General features: G+C 41.0%; 1 protein-coding gene across 12 annotated transcripts in view; it reads right to left on the reverse strand.

The window, feature by feature from the left end:
- Positions 1-428: 428 nt before the first annotated feature.
- Positions 429-16,407, reverse strand: part of LOC101157941 (potassium voltage-gated channel subfamily KQT member 2) — a 29,941-nt gene continuing 13,962 nt past the window's right edge. Inside the window, exons 9-19 of one of the 12 annotated variants that reach the window (XM_078949970.1) lie at positions 15,374-15,433; positions 14,037-14,066; positions 13,479-13,532; positions 12,525-12,703; positions 11,393-11,440; positions 8,808-8,825; positions 8,065-8,170; positions 6,206-6,337; positions 3,454-3,522; positions 2,665-2,758; positions 429-2,590 (exon numbers count right to left, since the gene is read on the reverse strand). In XM_078949970.1, coding sequence (XP_078806096.1) covers positions 1,721-2,590; positions 2,665-2,758; positions 3,454-3,522; positions 6,206-6,337; positions 8,065-8,170; positions 8,808-8,825; positions 11,393-11,440; positions 12,525-12,703; positions 13,479-13,532; positions 14,037-14,066; positions 15,374-15,433 — 1,660 coding nt within the window. In that variant the 3' untranslated portion in view covers positions 429-1,720. Of the gene's footprint in view, positions 2,591-2,664; positions 2,759-3,453; positions 3,523-6,205; positions 6,338-8,064; positions 8,171-8,807; positions 8,826-11,392; positions 11,441-12,524; positions 12,704-12,883; positions 13,041-13,478; positions 13,533-14,036; positions 14,067-15,373; positions 15,434-16,407 lie in introns of those variants that run through there. The other 11 variants (XM_078949973.1, XM_078949972.1, XM_078949971.1 and 8 more) reach the window with 11 other exon arrangements.

Here is a 16,407-nt window from a genome sequence, read left to right on the forward strand (position 1 = left end):
TATTGCTATATCAGGCTTAAAGTTAATTACAAATAAAAGCTACATTTTATAAAGGAACGGCTTAATGGTCACAAACACAAATAAAATGTATTTTAACAGTAAAGTGAGACTTTGTGGCTCTCACTGGGTTTTGGTCGGTAAGAAACTGAACCACCCGACTCTTTTGGCGTTCAAAAATGCTTTTAACCCTTGTGCTATCTTAGATGACCCCCCCCCCCCCCCCTCCCATTGATGTGTTCTCGCTACCATGACAAAGGCGGATAAAGGTGGAAAGATTTCATGTAATCCATGGACACCAGTGAAGATCACAAATCATTGAAGAAAAAAGGTTTAGAGCACTGTCTAGTGGGTCTAGATGACCCAACTCCCAATGGTAAAATGCCTAGGATAGCACAAGGGTTAACGTGAAAAAAAATAGAGACAGACAATTTTCAGTAATGTATAAAGTTTATTTGTCAAAGAAGATGAGGGTGCGGTTACATGGTGTTGAACTCGGATTTGATGTCATGGAAAATCTTTCAGGCCTTGTTGTACAAAACATGCTGCAAAGTTTGTCTCTTTTTATTGTTTTACCTTTTTTCAGCAAATGTGGTTTGAACAGTCTTTACCATAACAGCTTTGCCTCAACATTGTGTCCATTTATATTAAATATTCAAGTTAATCAATTTAATCTAAAATGCTTTTGTCCCTCAGTTTCTAGAAAATCTACTTTTGCTGTTATGAAATGTTAAAAATGACGTTTCTGGATTGTCTGCCTTGCATTTCCTCGCAGCTCCTCGTTTAATGCGTGGCTGTCACAGCTTTGAGGAGTCTGACCAGCGCGTCGCATACTGTTGTTTCTGAACAAGTTTGACTCCATCCGACGTGAGATGACGATACAAAACCTACTAGCTGCAGCGCCAGATCCAGCCCCTAGTGTGGTTCATGTGCAGACGCTGAGATTGCACAAAAACTGCCCCAAAAAGAAGAGTAATTGACTTACAAGTTCATATATCATTTACATGATTCAAGCAAAATCCTATAGAAACATCAAAAACAGTGTAGCCTGAAACCAGCCGTGCATTTTTCTGTTTCACCTTTTCTCTCAGTAAACTCTGTTTTTCAGCAGATTTATTTTTGCTTTTGCTAAAGTTTGGTTTCTAGTCTGCTCATAACTGGTCTAACAGTCAACCTTTTTAGCATGCCATGCAAGACGGTCACCAGTGGGTTGGGGTTATTTGCTGTGGTCGGGAACAAACAGGCTCGGTTACTGATTCGGACAGCAAGCGTTCACCTATTCATCTTTATCAGTGCAGCAAAAATCCATCCATTGAATTGTTATAAGATTCAGACTCTCAGACAATCTTGGGATGAAATCTCTGCAGTTTTCTTTAAGTTATCATCATAAAAAAAGTGCTTTCTAATGAGGTCATAACAGATAGTAATAATTATCCAAATTATCTTAAGGATCTATTTGAATGATGACTGAATAGTATCTGAAAACATTGAAATGAATCCTAAGGTGTAGAAGAAAACAAACCAAAGGAAGTAAATGACTGTAAATGTGTAGAATGAAGGAGGAAGCGCTCTTGTTTGAGGTCAGAGTTGAACCCTCTTCAGCAGAAGCTCTTATCATCCCAGTGAAACCAACACCCCCCCCCCCCCCCCCTCCCTCATTACCAGGAGTGTCTGCTGGTCGGGTTGGCTCTGTCAGTCAGTCACACCGTCTGAGTCCTCAGGCTCATTTCAGTCCTGGCCATCCCTTCTCGCCACATGGCACCTCCCCAGTGAAGGACAGAGGGGAGGGAGCGTACAGGTCGGAGTCTGTGTCCGATTCCCCCTCGGCTATGAACGGTCTGACCCTGGCGCACAGCGAATGCCCGGTTCCGGCCTCCGTCCCCGCCGCTCCACCTCCTCCTGAGCCGGTAAAGTAAGGAGGTCCAAAGAAGTCCTCCTTGGCCTGAGAGATGCTGAACCCGCTGAAGGAGCGCTCCAGCTCCTCGTGGTCGACAGATGGGATGGAGAGAGACGTGTCACTCTCCACGGCGGCGGCGGAGGCAGCATCCTGCTGACACCTCTGCCTCCTGTGGCGCCTCCGGCTCCGGGAGGCGTTGTCCCTGCTGCTGCCGCCGCCGTGACCCGAGGACGACCAGTCATGCGACGGCGCAGGTGGAGGGGGGAGGCGGAACGGGTTGGGCGAACGATCCCCGCTGAGACCAACTGGTGAGGGCGTGTTGGCCATGCTGCTGCCCCAGGCAGGCTGGCTCAGGGGGTGCTGCAGCTGGTGCTTCCAGGAGGTAGAGGGGCGGCTGTTGCTGCCAGATGGAGTGCTCACAGATCTTGGCACCGGCTGCCCAAGGAGAGGATCGTTCCTTTCCAAAGGCCCATCAGAGCACGGGACATCCGGTGCGGAGTACGTCTTCACCTTCACCAGCTCCTTCACCTCCTCTTTGCCATTTTTCTCCTCCTTTATGTCCAGTAGGCTTTGGTAAGGCGGGGCCGGGTACGGCTCTTTGGAGTTAAAAAAGGCCTCTGTTTCAGAATGAGCAATGCCCATCCGCTGTGCGTAAACGTTCACCAGGAAGTCCAGTTTCCTGTCCATACAGACCACCTGTGGGGGGGGCTGCACTGAAGAATTATAGCTCCACTGAAAAATGTCAAATCTGTTTGTTAAAACAGCTTTACCTGCTTCTCCACTTTGACCAACCGTCCCATCATGCTTTGGTCATCTCCAACCTCTCCGTCCACTTTGGGTGATTTACCGACTATCTGGTCAACTCTACAACATCAGAAAGATCCAGAGTCAGATGAGGAAACCATGCGTTCTGACAGAGAGCACTGGGACTTCTAATTTATAACTATATAATGTGAAAAAAATTAAACTAATTTCATATGGGAAGGAAAAATAAATGCATGGGCGTGATTGGAGTCAGGCTGGAAATGAATGTGAATGGAAGAACAGTGTCGTCCAACACATCAACAGACATGAACTGTCACCAGATTTCTGATGGATGATGTGGATGCATGCATCATGAGGTGGAAGCAGAGTTTGGGGTTTCCCGTCCATCTGAGCCCAAAATGCATTCGTCGGCATGCTTCTGTTAGCGTCATGCTTCATTGGCGTTGCATCCCAGAGCAGGGGAGCTCACCCTGTTTCTGCGCCATCAAAACAAGCATTCAGCACCTCAAAGCCCGGCTGAGTGAGGCCATATGATGTGGCTCATTAACATCTCTGCTTTTTTAAGAATGAAACCCCGTGGGATGTAATTTGGCGTTTGTCATCGATCCTCACGCTTTTGCTTCTTTCCGACTGTTTTCCATCAGGAATCTTAACCAGAACGATCAAGTGGCCTGAACTCAAAAGGGTCCATCAGTCAAAGCGATAAGGTTGCATGTTGCTTCTCCAGTCGTTCTTCTAAGGAGCATAATGCAGATACAAATAGGCATTCTGAAGGTGCAATCTATTAACCTAACCTAGGACCTTCAGTGGACTTCTTATGGCGAGGTGTAGTTGGGGGAGGAGGCCCCACAATCATATCTATCCTGGCGAGGCACACAGAGACGGTATGAGTGCAATGCAAAATGAAGCTGTGTGGGAATCACAAAAGCTATGGGACAACACGAGTCAATATATTCCATACATTCCGGACATACGGTGAGTCTGGCTTGCTTCATGGATGAAAAGTGTTTATGCATTTCACTGTTGGAATATATTTCCTCTACATGTTTGACCTTCAGGGCACCGGCATGGGAGGAGCTTATTTACAAGAGGGAAAGCTGATACAGAAGAACACATCAATGTTACATCCAATGAATTGTGAAGGAGTGACATTAGCTACAGTATCTGCGGGTCAAAACTACTCTGATACAACACATAGCTGGACGAATGAGACGGGCAAATCGATGACACAGCATGTGTGTATCCACAATGTTAGTGAATGGCCATAAATAGATGTTAAAGAGCTCTTCTTGTGGTGTCTGGAAGCATTTTCTAGCATCTAGACATGGAACTCTGCTCAAAAACTATCTTTCCTGATACACATTCTGGATCATGATAATGCAGGGTACGTCAAAATTGCATAAAATATTTTTAATGTGATTACGGTGAAGAGTAGAGTAAGTCAAAAAGAAATTTCCCCTGGGAAGAGCTTCGACTATAAGTTTCACTGCAGCAGATAGTCTAAGTTAGCTACAGCCTGTCGCTGAAAGGGCTGCTAAAAGTTAGCATGCTGTCATACCGACCCATTCTGATGAAAAAGATGTTTTTGTTGTTTTTAACATGTTCTTGTGGTATTTTTCTGATTAAGGGGGACAAATATAAAGAAAATTAAGCTTAAAATTGAATTACTGAGTATTTCTTCATTCAAATTGTTGTGAATCAGGAGCTGACTAAAGGTTGAATATGTGACGTATTTTTGTTGCACCATAATGCTAGTTTGGGGGTGTGGGGGGGCTCTAAGCTAGCGGGAGAGCATGTAAACGATCATGTTTGACAGGAAGGGGGTTCAGGGTTGATCTGCGTCAACTCCTGCCGCTCTGCAGAAACTACGTCCTAGAAAACGACACAAGTATTTAAATTTCGTCTAAAGGAAAAGACCACTGAGAACGCTTTTGCAATAGATCAGATGAGTGGATCTTTTAAAGCTGATGTGTAAAAACTGGTTTAGTGATTGTTGATCCAGTTCTCAGATGTGAAATTAATTTTCTTTCACTTTTTAAATTACACTACCACCTATAACGTTTGACGTCCTCTCATTCAGCATCTGTCATTGATTTGGTTTAAAAAGAAATAAAGGATATGCTTATTAAATGTGAAAAAAATAAATGTTGCAAGTCATTAACCAATATACAATCACAAATATTTTATTTATTTTTTAACGTCATAGTAACAAAATATTTTTTTGTATTTATTTTGGAAACATCAAGGTCCACAGGGCCCCCTCCTCCACACCCCATATTTATTTTAAAATGGTTCAGTCCGGCTGGATTGAACCTGGGCTGGAAGGTTGGTGACAGACAGAGTCACAGGGTGAGAGGTAGAGGAGGCCAGAAAAGGAGGGAAAAGAAATTTAGAGAGGAAAAGGAGTTGAAAGTATGTCACCCAGTATTTCAGACAAAAGGAGGGTTTGTGGTGGGAAATGATGGAATTTTAACTCTGTCCCTATAAGCTATAGCTCACCTTTCTCACCTTGGTAGCTCAAGAAAAATGGATTTTGACATTTCACTGTTATATTAGCTAAATGATCAATCAAACATTTATCAAGCTGTTCTTGTTCAGTTATAGTTGACATTCCCTCAGTCATGTTTTTTTATTTTTCATCTTTACTGAAAAACATGAAAAGGTTTATTTCTTATTTAAGAATCAGTTTTTTCTGTGAAATATCAAACCAAACAAATTATTTTGTATTCAAAGAGCTCAGTTCTTCCCATGCTGTACATGTCAGTTCTCATGTTAATTTGTCACATAGATGATCGTGAAAAATACAGTCATAGTACATAATTGTATGCAAGACAGCATCAAAAATATTTGCCACTGTGTATGGGGTCCCGTAAAAATTCGTTTCACGGGGCCTTTAAATCCCTGCTCGTGTCATAATTATGTGAAGCCAAACTTTACCCACGTTTCAGCAGTTCCATATTTTTGGTGAGTCTTTGTCTAAATTCCCTCACTATTCATGACTTTGTCAACTATGGAGGACATTTGCCATTTTTTCGGTAGTATTTCCAAATCCAGCGCTCTGGAAATTTCCCAGAAGTCTCCGCAAAAAACTGGTGTGCAGCACAATGCTATGGATTTGAATAGTTTGAAATTTGAAAAATATTGTCGTCAATGTATATTTTTGTAAAACTGTCCAAGTTTTCATCATCAGTACACATCAATCGTCTTTGTAAAATGTTCAGATTTATCAGGTTTGCACTTTGACAAATGGATGACGTCATATTTGGCGTTTGAAAAGAAGAGAAAAAAAGCAGTGAGCATTTTTTCTAGGGGTTGGGGAGTAGGAGGGTAAGCTGGACATCTCTAAAGAAAAAAAAATATTTGTTTTACTTTTTATTAATTACTGATTTTTTGAGGTTTATTTGAACACTTTTCGTCCAGCTTTCATTTGGTAAAATTGAATATTTTGACTGTAAAACTCTTTTTTGGTAAAACACTTAATACTTCCCCGAGGAGAGGATCGTTACTTGACTAAAGTTACTCTACTTTAAAAAAATGTGAACTTGCCTGGACTGCAGGTTCTTAATGCGACACAGCATATCCAGATGTCCTGCAGAGTACTGCTCGATTACGTCCATGACATCATAAGGTCGTAAGCTCTCTTTGAACCGCCTCTTTGAGACCAGGAACTTCATGACGCTGTTGGAGAGAACGCATGGTCGTCTTAAACCACATGGTCACATCTGAAACCCTGGCAAGAAACGTAAACCTGACAGAACCTTTTCTCTACTATCATGTCCACCATCTTCCTTTGGAACACACTTTAGGTGATGTTGGGTAAAAACCTAAGTTTTCAGGCTGTTTCTCATCTCCTTTCGTGCTGTTTTCTTTAATATGATCTGCTTTAGCAAGTGAATCAAGGTTTTTTTATTCATTTTTTGATTGAAGTGATGGACGTTTGCTCAAAGACAAGCTGGCTGTTATCCAGGAATTCAAACCCCAACCTATTGACTGTCAAACTTTTAAATGAACCAGATAATGATCAATCTTGTAGTAAAAATGGTTACAGTAGAACAGGGGTGGGATTATGGAAATTCGCTTCCCTCCACTCCTTATCAAGTAATCTTTGATTTAATGTCTAATTATCCTAAGTTTGATACGTCTTTGTATGATTGTATGACAGCTGTTTGTGTTGTTTTGTGCGTTACGCTTGCTTTGATTGCTTAAAATAAACCTTTTTTAAATCAAAAATCAAATCAAGTCCTGAAGTGATACACTAAAATAAAAGACAACAGTAAAAAGTGACAGTTATCCTTTTACTCCATCACCTAAAATAGCGTCATTCTTTTCTGTTGGACCTTCTACTGACAGAGACACAAAACGCCCCGTCAGCATTAAAACAGCCGCGGTGGTGTGCAGCGTGGCAGTGCGTCGAAGGCATCTGAGGAGAGCAAAGTTCTCATTTTGGGATTCATATTCATCATTTAGAAATTGTTTCTACTGTTTTTGAATGAATTCTATTCACATAAAGGCCATAAAAACAAGCTTTCCAGAGAGCCATTCTGAACACTTTTTACCAACAACAGACCTTGGAGCTTAACCCAAACGGTACCATGTTATGACTGGATGGATGCAGCTGTTTTTCTGTGAAGCTTGTTTTGTCTGGACTCAAAGCCGCCATGGATGGGAGAACAGCTGAGCGAGGAAGGACCACAGAGACAAATCTTTTAGTCTCATGTCAGAAAATGGACTCTCTGATGCTTTTTCCATTTAGAAGCTGCAGATCATCCAAAGCAGCGTCACCTTCTTTGGTTTTAACCCCGTGTTCCAGCAGCTGAAAGCTTCCTGCAGATCTTACAGTCATGTTGGATTTGTGTGTCAGTAGATGAGACATAATTTGAAACCATCAGCAGCTTCGTGTTTGACTGAGAAAGAACTCCATCTGGTTCTGGTTCTGGTTAAAACAATGGTCTTCGGAATGAGATGATGGTTTGTTCTTCATGTGTTTGATTTTTTCATTTTATTTTAGGTATATAAATACCTTTTATGTATTTAATGCTAACTTTCTTCTTATTGTAATTTTAGCTCCATTGTGTGTAAGTAGATTTCTAACAAGGTGTTTCCTCACAGCAGAGCCAAATGTTTCTGAAAGTTTCTTTTTTAGGTTTTCCATATAAGAAGCGTTGGTTGTGTTTGGGGTCATGGGGTGTAAATGCCAACGGAGGGGTGGGCGGGCTAATTTGAATGTGAGTTTCTGTGTCTATGTCTTTAATTGTAAAGTTTTTTAAAAGCATGAAAAACACCTTTTTATAAAGAAGGTTTCATTAATTTTGATTGAAAAGCAATTCCCAAAGGTAAACTGCAAACAAATAATTCAGATATTTTCACAAAGTAAAAGTAAAAACAATATAACAGAGAAACCTTACCAGATTGCTCTGATGGTAACTTTCAGTCCTGGTGGTAGCTCTTGAGCAAGAAACTCACAGTTACAACTCTTGTCATCTCCAATTTCCTCACCGGGGAGGCTTGCCTCTGAAGAACAGAAACACCGTTTTTGAGTTCTGCAGCCCCTTTCGACATAAAAGGCCAAAGAAAAGAAGCAAAGAAAGGCCACGTTTGTCTTAAGTTCAGTCATCCCGTTGGGTTGAAGCCAGTCGCCATGTTAGTGCAATGAGCGAGCTTTGTGAAACAATAAGAGAAGATTCAGGAAGTGCAGAATTGAAGGATAGAGCGGAGCTGCTAAAGCTTTACAGAAAGACACAGACTCTCTTCCATCACCAACTCCTGATTGGCACTGTGACTAGCAGTGCTGGACTTCTCTGGAGCACTTTGCACACAGATGCCAAGCAGGATTCAAATCAAAATCTGCTTGGTAAAGTAAGGTCTCTTCATGCAGAACAAAGCAGTGACCCTGAGCACCAACGGCTCAGGTGAGCTTTGGAATTTGTTGGCATTTGACATGAACCCATTGTGAGATGTTAGACGATACCTTATTGTTCAATCCTAAAAAGTGTCAATCAACACTGAATCAATGATTTTCCACCTGGAGATAAAGTTACAAAGCAGAAGGGTTCATGTCAAGTGAACACGTCTCAACAGATTTCCGCATGCAGTTTACTTGACTTTTCAGGTTTCTCAAAGAGGCCAAACGAATATCCCTTCGTCTTACTTATTAAACCTTCAATTGCTGCAGAAAGAGAGGAGAGAAATGGAAGATATGTTATGGATCTCAGTTGGGTGACAGAAAAAACACTTGGAAACAAATGACTAAAACTCCTTGCAAACAGTATGGAATCGGCGGTCTTGGAGGATGTTTTTATTCTTTTATCTTCTATGGTTAAAAATGACGAAGCAGGAAAGAGCTCCTCATGAGCATTTGAATGTAAAACGCCAACAAAACAGTGACATTTTTGGCAATTGTTCATTGAGAAACAAAATAAAAAAATTAGAAAAACCAAAGTAAATAAGAATATATTTATAATAAGTATTAGAATGATTGCTACATCTTTTTGAGCACTTTATAAACTTCTGAGGAAACCCAGGATGGTGAAACAGCTGACTCAGCTCTGCCCCAGCCTCACAACCAATGTAAACAGGAATGTCAAATCTTATTGTGCACGGCGATGCGCTCCTCCGTGTCGCTTCAAACTTTCTTCACTGTTGAAGTTCATTCGGCTTCATCATCAAACACAAATTGACAACTAATGTCTCAAAGCGCGACACAAAATGGGACGAAACCAAAAAGCATTTGTCACATTTTTGAAGATGAGTGAAGATGCTTGTTTGATCGCAGTCTGGGAAATTGGATTGTTGCAGAAGCGGTGTGTAGGCTTTAGTTTAACAGAAAAAACAAACACTGAGAATAACAAAAATCTGGGGGAAATCAGACTGATCCAAATGGTAAAATCATGGCTTGAAATGTGTACAAATATTTTAACGGTAAAATCTAAACTACATCAATCTAAGCAGATGCAGTTTATCTTTGGCTCAAGGATGAGGACTTCTACAGTCCCATGGTGTGAGGCAGGAATGATCTCTTCTAGCAGTCCTTGTGGCAGTGAAGCTGCCTTAGCCTCTTGGAAATCCAAATAAAATCAAATTAATCAAGATTTTGACAGTCTCAATCATCTCAAAAATGGGAAATTGTCTTCATTTTTTTCAATGATAGCCGATATAGGAGGAGAAAATCCTCCAGCTGAACCAGGTGTGAGGGCAACCGTCTATCGTGACCATTTGGGCTTTGAAGGAATAATCATAATAGGACAAAAAGATCAGATACAAACTGTTCAAATGAGACACATCTGTGCCTAATAAAGAGAGCAGTGATGAAAACCTCCACATCACCCCCAAAACATCCCTCACCACCACGAACCTTCAGCAGCACAACTGAAGGTGCGGTTCAAGGTCACCCACGCCAAAATGACCTTTTGGTTTAAGCAAAGAGGAACATTTCAGATTCAGTCTTAAAATCAGGGAGTTGGTTCACCAAAGGAGGAAGGCTCAGCCCCCCACCTCCCAAACCCCACTGACAGCTGTGGAAAATTCATGAACACAACCAGTTTCATTGAAGGTCGTTAAAAGAGGTTCAGAGAAGTTAAATCCTCAAAGTACTTTTTTCTCTCTCTTCCATGTATTCGTGCAAGTTTATTCACAGTGTTATAGAGCTTTAACATTGCAGATAGATGCTGCAGACATGCGTCATGAAGTTCTTACCTCGGCTGATGCTAGAATGAAACTCAGAAAATTCAAAAACACTGAACTAACAAAACCCTTCTTACCGTCTGCCTCCCAAATGGAGGGAAGGTGTGATCACATCACCCACTGATTAGTATTGGGCTGATTTAAAGCAAATTTTTTTTTTTTTTTCTTCATGGTCGTTGCCACCTTGGCTGGATTTTATCTGCAAACGAGCCTCACGGTCATTACACATGCAAAGGCCAGTGAGAAGGTCAATCTGATGGCTGAAAGGCCACAAAGCTTAGGTGCAACTGCAAGGTCAAGGATCGAAAAAGGAGGAATGTGTTGAAGGAATGGTGAAGGTCTTTTCAATCACAATCTCATCATCCACTATCTCTACTGTGTCAGATTCTGCTACGTTTGGTCTTTAACAACCTGGAAGCCAAAGGGTTGCCTCTCATCCCAGCTTCCTAAAACATTGCTGAAGTTTCTGGACAATCTCTCATTGCAGCATCAGAGATGTGGACCAGGAAAGATGTGTTCTTCTCTGGAACAAGAATCCATCTTTCTGCTGCTTGGCTTTAACCCTGGAGCAGAGCTGCACAGTGAAACATCCCCCTGGACTTGTGATCAAAGCCATGAGACCAATAATCAGATCTGTGTAGCACCAGCACAAAGACACGCAAGGCAGATTGAAGTTCTTACTCTTGTCAAATATAACGAAAAAGCGTTTCAGCTAAGAAGGGCATAGGTTTTTTTTTTAGCACATTCTTTTTTACTCAGCTTTGATTGTAGAAATATGTTTGTCTTTACTGGATTTGAAAACCTATTTACAGTTTGTGATTGAAAAACTGCAGATGTTTGAAATAATGTTATAAAAATATAATTAAAAAAAACATCCTCCAGGAGGACTGACTCCATATTATTTGCTTGAGTTGAATTTTCTTGGTCATGTTTGCAGTGCCTGAACTCAGAGGTCTGTAGTGATGAACTGAATTATTGACTATATATAATCATAACAAAAGTATTCAATAAAGACTCAGGAGATGGTTTTCAAGTCACGATGACTCGTCTAACCTGGAGAACTCTTCAGTCCAAAGTCTTCATTCTGCATTTCAATCAGGACTTTAACATGTCATGAGAAGAAACACAGCTAATGAGAATTGATTGAGTTTGTTCAACTGAAAAGCAAAGAAATGATGAATTAGACACTTTTTGTTGACATTGATTCAGTGATCTGGATGATTCATGAATGCACAGGAACGTTCCTGAAAAACGGTTGGGATCGGTCACAGTGTTTCTGTGCCTCCAGCCCAGAGCTGCAAAGTTCCTTTATATTACTTTGACATTTGCATGAATGGAAGCGTTGCATACCTCAAACAAAACAGTGATCTGATTATGGGCTAGCATGCAGAAACTTCTTTTCTTTTTACATCTCTGGATGTGGAACATTTATGAATGAAAAGGTTTGGTGTGAGATTTCAATGATTCCTGAATTTATTTAAAGAATTCTGACTTTTCATCAGCATTTGGATCACATCAATGCTGAATAAACATTTGGATACCTAGGGGCCTGATGATGCTTTTCTGCATACCTCAAGTATTACGACAACATTTATAATTACACAACAACAACAAGATATTATTATTATTATTATTATTATTAACAAATGGAAAAATTTCTGTTTTGGTGAAAGAATTGTGAAGCTGCTGCTGGTTTTCTTCATGCAGCTCCTCAAAAACACCATGGGAGACGGGACGGGGTAAATCAGGAGTGTATGCACTCCTGGGCCGCTGTGACATCACAACAGCTCATTCATTCAGACCGAGCATCTTTGCAACAGCTTGATTGACAGCGATTTAAAAGGAGAAATACTCAGACATGTAAAAATGGAACAATTTTTATTACATTTGTTCTCTTTTATAAGAAAAACAAAAACTCAAAAAACGTGATTTTCATCAGAAAGGGACTTTAAAGTTTTTCTTGTTTTTGTGTAGCCATGTCAATGTTGCTTGTTCTAAATTGTGTTGTAACACTTTTTAGTGAGATGTGGCTCTAATATGCCCAAGCAGCAGTGAGCTGTGTCAGCTCAGCGAGACGCAGCCCTCAGACGGGAACATCTGGACCGTTTTAAAAAGTCTTGGCGGAACAGAAAAGAACAAATGTGCATTTTCTAAGAAGCTGCTTCATTGCAGTGCGTTTCCTCACCCTCAGAGTTCTGTCGACCCGTCCCGCTCCGGACTCTGAAGGCATGCTTTGGCCCTCGGTTCTTGTCTGTGAAGCCCCAGGGCTTGCTGGGACTCGCCTCAGCTCCATCTTCTGCCCCTTTTCCCATGGGGGCTTTAGAGGGACTAGGAAACACCTTTTCCTTCAGACTTGGCTTTCGACTAAGAAGAAACCAAACAAGAAATGTAACCAATACAATGCAAATGGCTTATTATATACATATACATACACATATGTATATGTATATATATATATTTACCAGACTAAGTGTATTTACCCTAGCTTTTGCATAAATTTGGGGATTGTGTAGAATTCTGCGTGGATGTGATAATTCATCTTACCTCACAGGAAAGGAAAAAGAGCAACTTCCTACAGCAGAAGGAGCCATGTCCACAAACGAGCATAGTGGGGGTCAGGCAAGCGGCAGAAGACAACAAGCACACATGCATGGGAAGCAAAGTGGCGCTGTGTCTCAAAAGGAAGAGCTGTGGTCTCATTCTATGCAGACATGAAAACAAACCGTGCAAAAAGAAGAAAAGGGTTCATTCTCACACTCAATACTGCGCTGGATAATCAGGAATTGTTGGGCTCTCAGCAGTATGTGCACATTGCCTGCTAAACACAATTTGTAAGGGCTGATTTGGCAAAAAAAAGGCAGCAAGCAAATCAAGAGCATAAAGACATTATTAACGAGAAACCATAAATCAACTGTGACAGAATCTTAAAGATTAAATCTGCATCGTTTATGAGGCTGGGTCGCATTTTCCTTCAATAAATTTGAATAAATTAACTCAAAGATGTTGTTGGTTGGGTTTTTATCCTGTGAATTCTTTAAGTTTAATTGTATTTGAGGAAAAAGAAAACAAAGAAAAATTAAAACTCTCACACAAACGCAAACTTGCAGTGCAGATGTTAGTTTCTGTGCAGCAAATATACCTAATGTTTCTCGGGCAGCACCCACAAAGTCTGTCTTTGTGTGCATTTTCATAACTGGCGTGGTGGGAAGGAAAGGAGACACAAAAAGGTGAAATAGCAGTGGATACAGTCACAGAACAGGAGCATGTGCCCAACTCTTCGCAAGTAACACTTTATTGTAACCACACTTTACCATTTAGTTTCTTTTTTATCAGTCTTTTTGTCAGTATGCTTCAAGTCAGTTACTTAAAGTGTTACTACAGTTTTGTCATCTACACATATAAGAAAAAAGAACTGGGGTGGTCAAAAATCCAAATGAATTTTCTTGGGTGATGCTGAAAGCCAGAGCGTCAAAGATCAGCGGATTGGCGAACCGTCATCCAACCAGGGCTGGTCTTTGAGTGGACGCAGAGTGACCATTCTGAAATCGCACAGCCACGTTCATGTCCGCTCACACACACACACACACACACATGCACACACTCTCCAAGAAGAGTGGCTATAAGCAGCAGCTAAGAGCAGAATTGAAGAGAGGCCAAAGGAAGATGAGAAGGGCTTAAAAGCGATCAGCTCACAGACCTGGGCGAGGTTTCTGTTTGAGACTCCTTCCTGTGGAGGGAAACAAAGCACATCAACTGTTGTACAATGGAAATGAGCTCCCTAGAAAACTCGGATTTCATATCATGGCATGTTGGACGGTTTGCCTTCATCTAGCATTCAGTAAAAGAGGTGGAAAGGAAAGTTAAATACCCAAAACAGAGAAAAGACAAGCTCAAATTCCCAATTTAACCTCCTAAATATCAGTAAAGCAAATTTGTCTTCTGCAGAGGTCATTTCTAAACCTGATAATCTCCCTAAACTGCATAGGGCTGAATGACATCTACAGACGACTTTTAGGGCTTTTCAGTGATGTCAAAGAAATGAGGCTCTGGGAATTATAAGTTGAAAATCATTTTGACTGGATAACATTTTTTTTCTCCGACAGTCAGGAGGAGGTTTAGGGATCTTAGCTTGTTAAACATTTTCAGAGATTTTTAAAACACTACTTTGTCATTTTGGAAAGAAAGAAGAGCAAATATTAAAATATAAATCGTGGGCAGACATGACCTTCTGCTCCGTGACTCGCTTTGATTGCTCCAACAGGAGAAGTGGTTTAATGCACACCTTCCCATGAGTCTCTTTAGGCATGATCTTACTTCACATCTTCCCTTCCCACCAAATGTGTAACGGTTTGTTTATGTCAGACCAAAGCATGACCTTTCACGGCCCATATACGCATCACAATAAACCTTCTGTGTGTGTGTGAGTGCGTGCACGTGCACGTGTGCGTGCAACTATTACCTTACAGCCACTTGTGGAACAATCATTCACCTCATTTATGCAGCTTTGTTAGAATGTTTGGCCACTCTAAAGGCTGGGTATTCTTTTTTTGGCTGTCTGTGTGCATTCGTGTGTGTGTGCGCGTGTGCGTGCGTGTGTGTGTGTTTGTCCATGTATATGTGTGAATTTGTGAAGTTGACGTTTCAACCCAGGCGAATGTCGTTTGTTCTGTTGGGGTGTCCAAACGTTTAGCAGAGAGGCCCAGATATTGTGTGGTGGAAATGTGTGACTGTCAACCATTCAACCACGCCATTTTTGGCGCGTCATTTCAAAAGCACTTTCTTGTAAATAATGTTTGCAGTTTGTTGTGAGTTGTCACAGATCGGTGAAACTCAAGTCTAAACGGTCTGGATGGATCTTTTCAACAGAACAAATTATGATGTTAAACGAAATGTGTTAAAAAATGCCTGTAAAACTTGGTTCAGTCATAAAAACTGACCCAGACTGACTCCTGATTACAGTGATGCTAACCTCTACCATGCTATCTTGACTTCATCCTCATACATTTTCAATCCTTCATGATTGGACATTTGTACCTGAACGACTTGCCCTTCAGATTCCTCAGCAGATCCATCTGATTCAGGGGTGGAATAATTCTGGGAAGAGACAAAGAGCATCTCCATCATTCAGTCAGGATGGTTTCAGCGGCTAAAAACATGAAAGACCTGAAAAGGTTTGAAGTTCATTTCCTCTTATAACCTGGCAGGATCTGCTCTGATTATTCCAAAAAAAGAAAAAAACTTATGGAAGAAAATCATAAATTATGAAGGTAAATATGCTCCAAAAAGAACGCACTTGTAGATTTGATCTGAGAACTTGTAATATAGAATGTGAGAACTGGCAGATCAAAAATCTGCATCTGTGTATAAAAATCTTCTGCTGTGAACTGACACATTTCCATTTGCATGTGTTCAGATAGAGTTACAACTTCAAATCTGTGATTATAACTGCTCAAATGTGCGTCTGCGTGTGCTTGAATCTGCTGGTACAAATCACAAGTGCGCTACAACAGCGGTCTGAATTCTGACACATTTAAAGCACGACGAGATAATTTCTCATTAAAATGCGAAACAAAAACAACTGTTTTCCAAGGAAATGCATTAGTAGTTCACTCTCTGTGTTAATTCAAAATTATTGAGATAACTGCTGTCACATTTGAACGTTTATAAGAAGAGTTATTGAAGCAGGAAGTCTGAATCTGTGAAGACCTTTCTGACTTTACCAAGTCCTCTAAGTGCTGCACTCTGATTGGTTGACTCCGCCTCCTCTAACCCTCCCTCCCCCCCTTAGTTCCATTTTCGGACGCAGATCAGTTTTGACACAAGTTTCTCGCAAGGAGTTTGTCAGAACTGAGAGCGCAGTGGTAGTGCACTTGTGATTTGCACCAGCAGATTCGAGCACAGGCAGATGCACATTTGAGCAGTTATAATCACAGATTTGAAGTTGTAACTCTAAATGAACACATGCAAATGGGAATTTGTCAGTTCACAGCAGAAGATTTTTTACACACAGATGCAGATTTTTTATGTGCAAGTTCTCACATTCTATATTAAGAGTTCTCAAATCAAAT

Source organism: Oryzias latipes, chromosome 7 (genome assembly GCF_053564925.1).
Source record: "Oryzias latipes strain Hd-rR chromosome 7, Olatipes_Hd-rR_3.1".
Lineage (NCBI taxonomy): Eukaryota > Metazoa > Chordata > Actinopteri > Beloniformes > Adrianichthyidae > Oryzias > Oryzias latipes.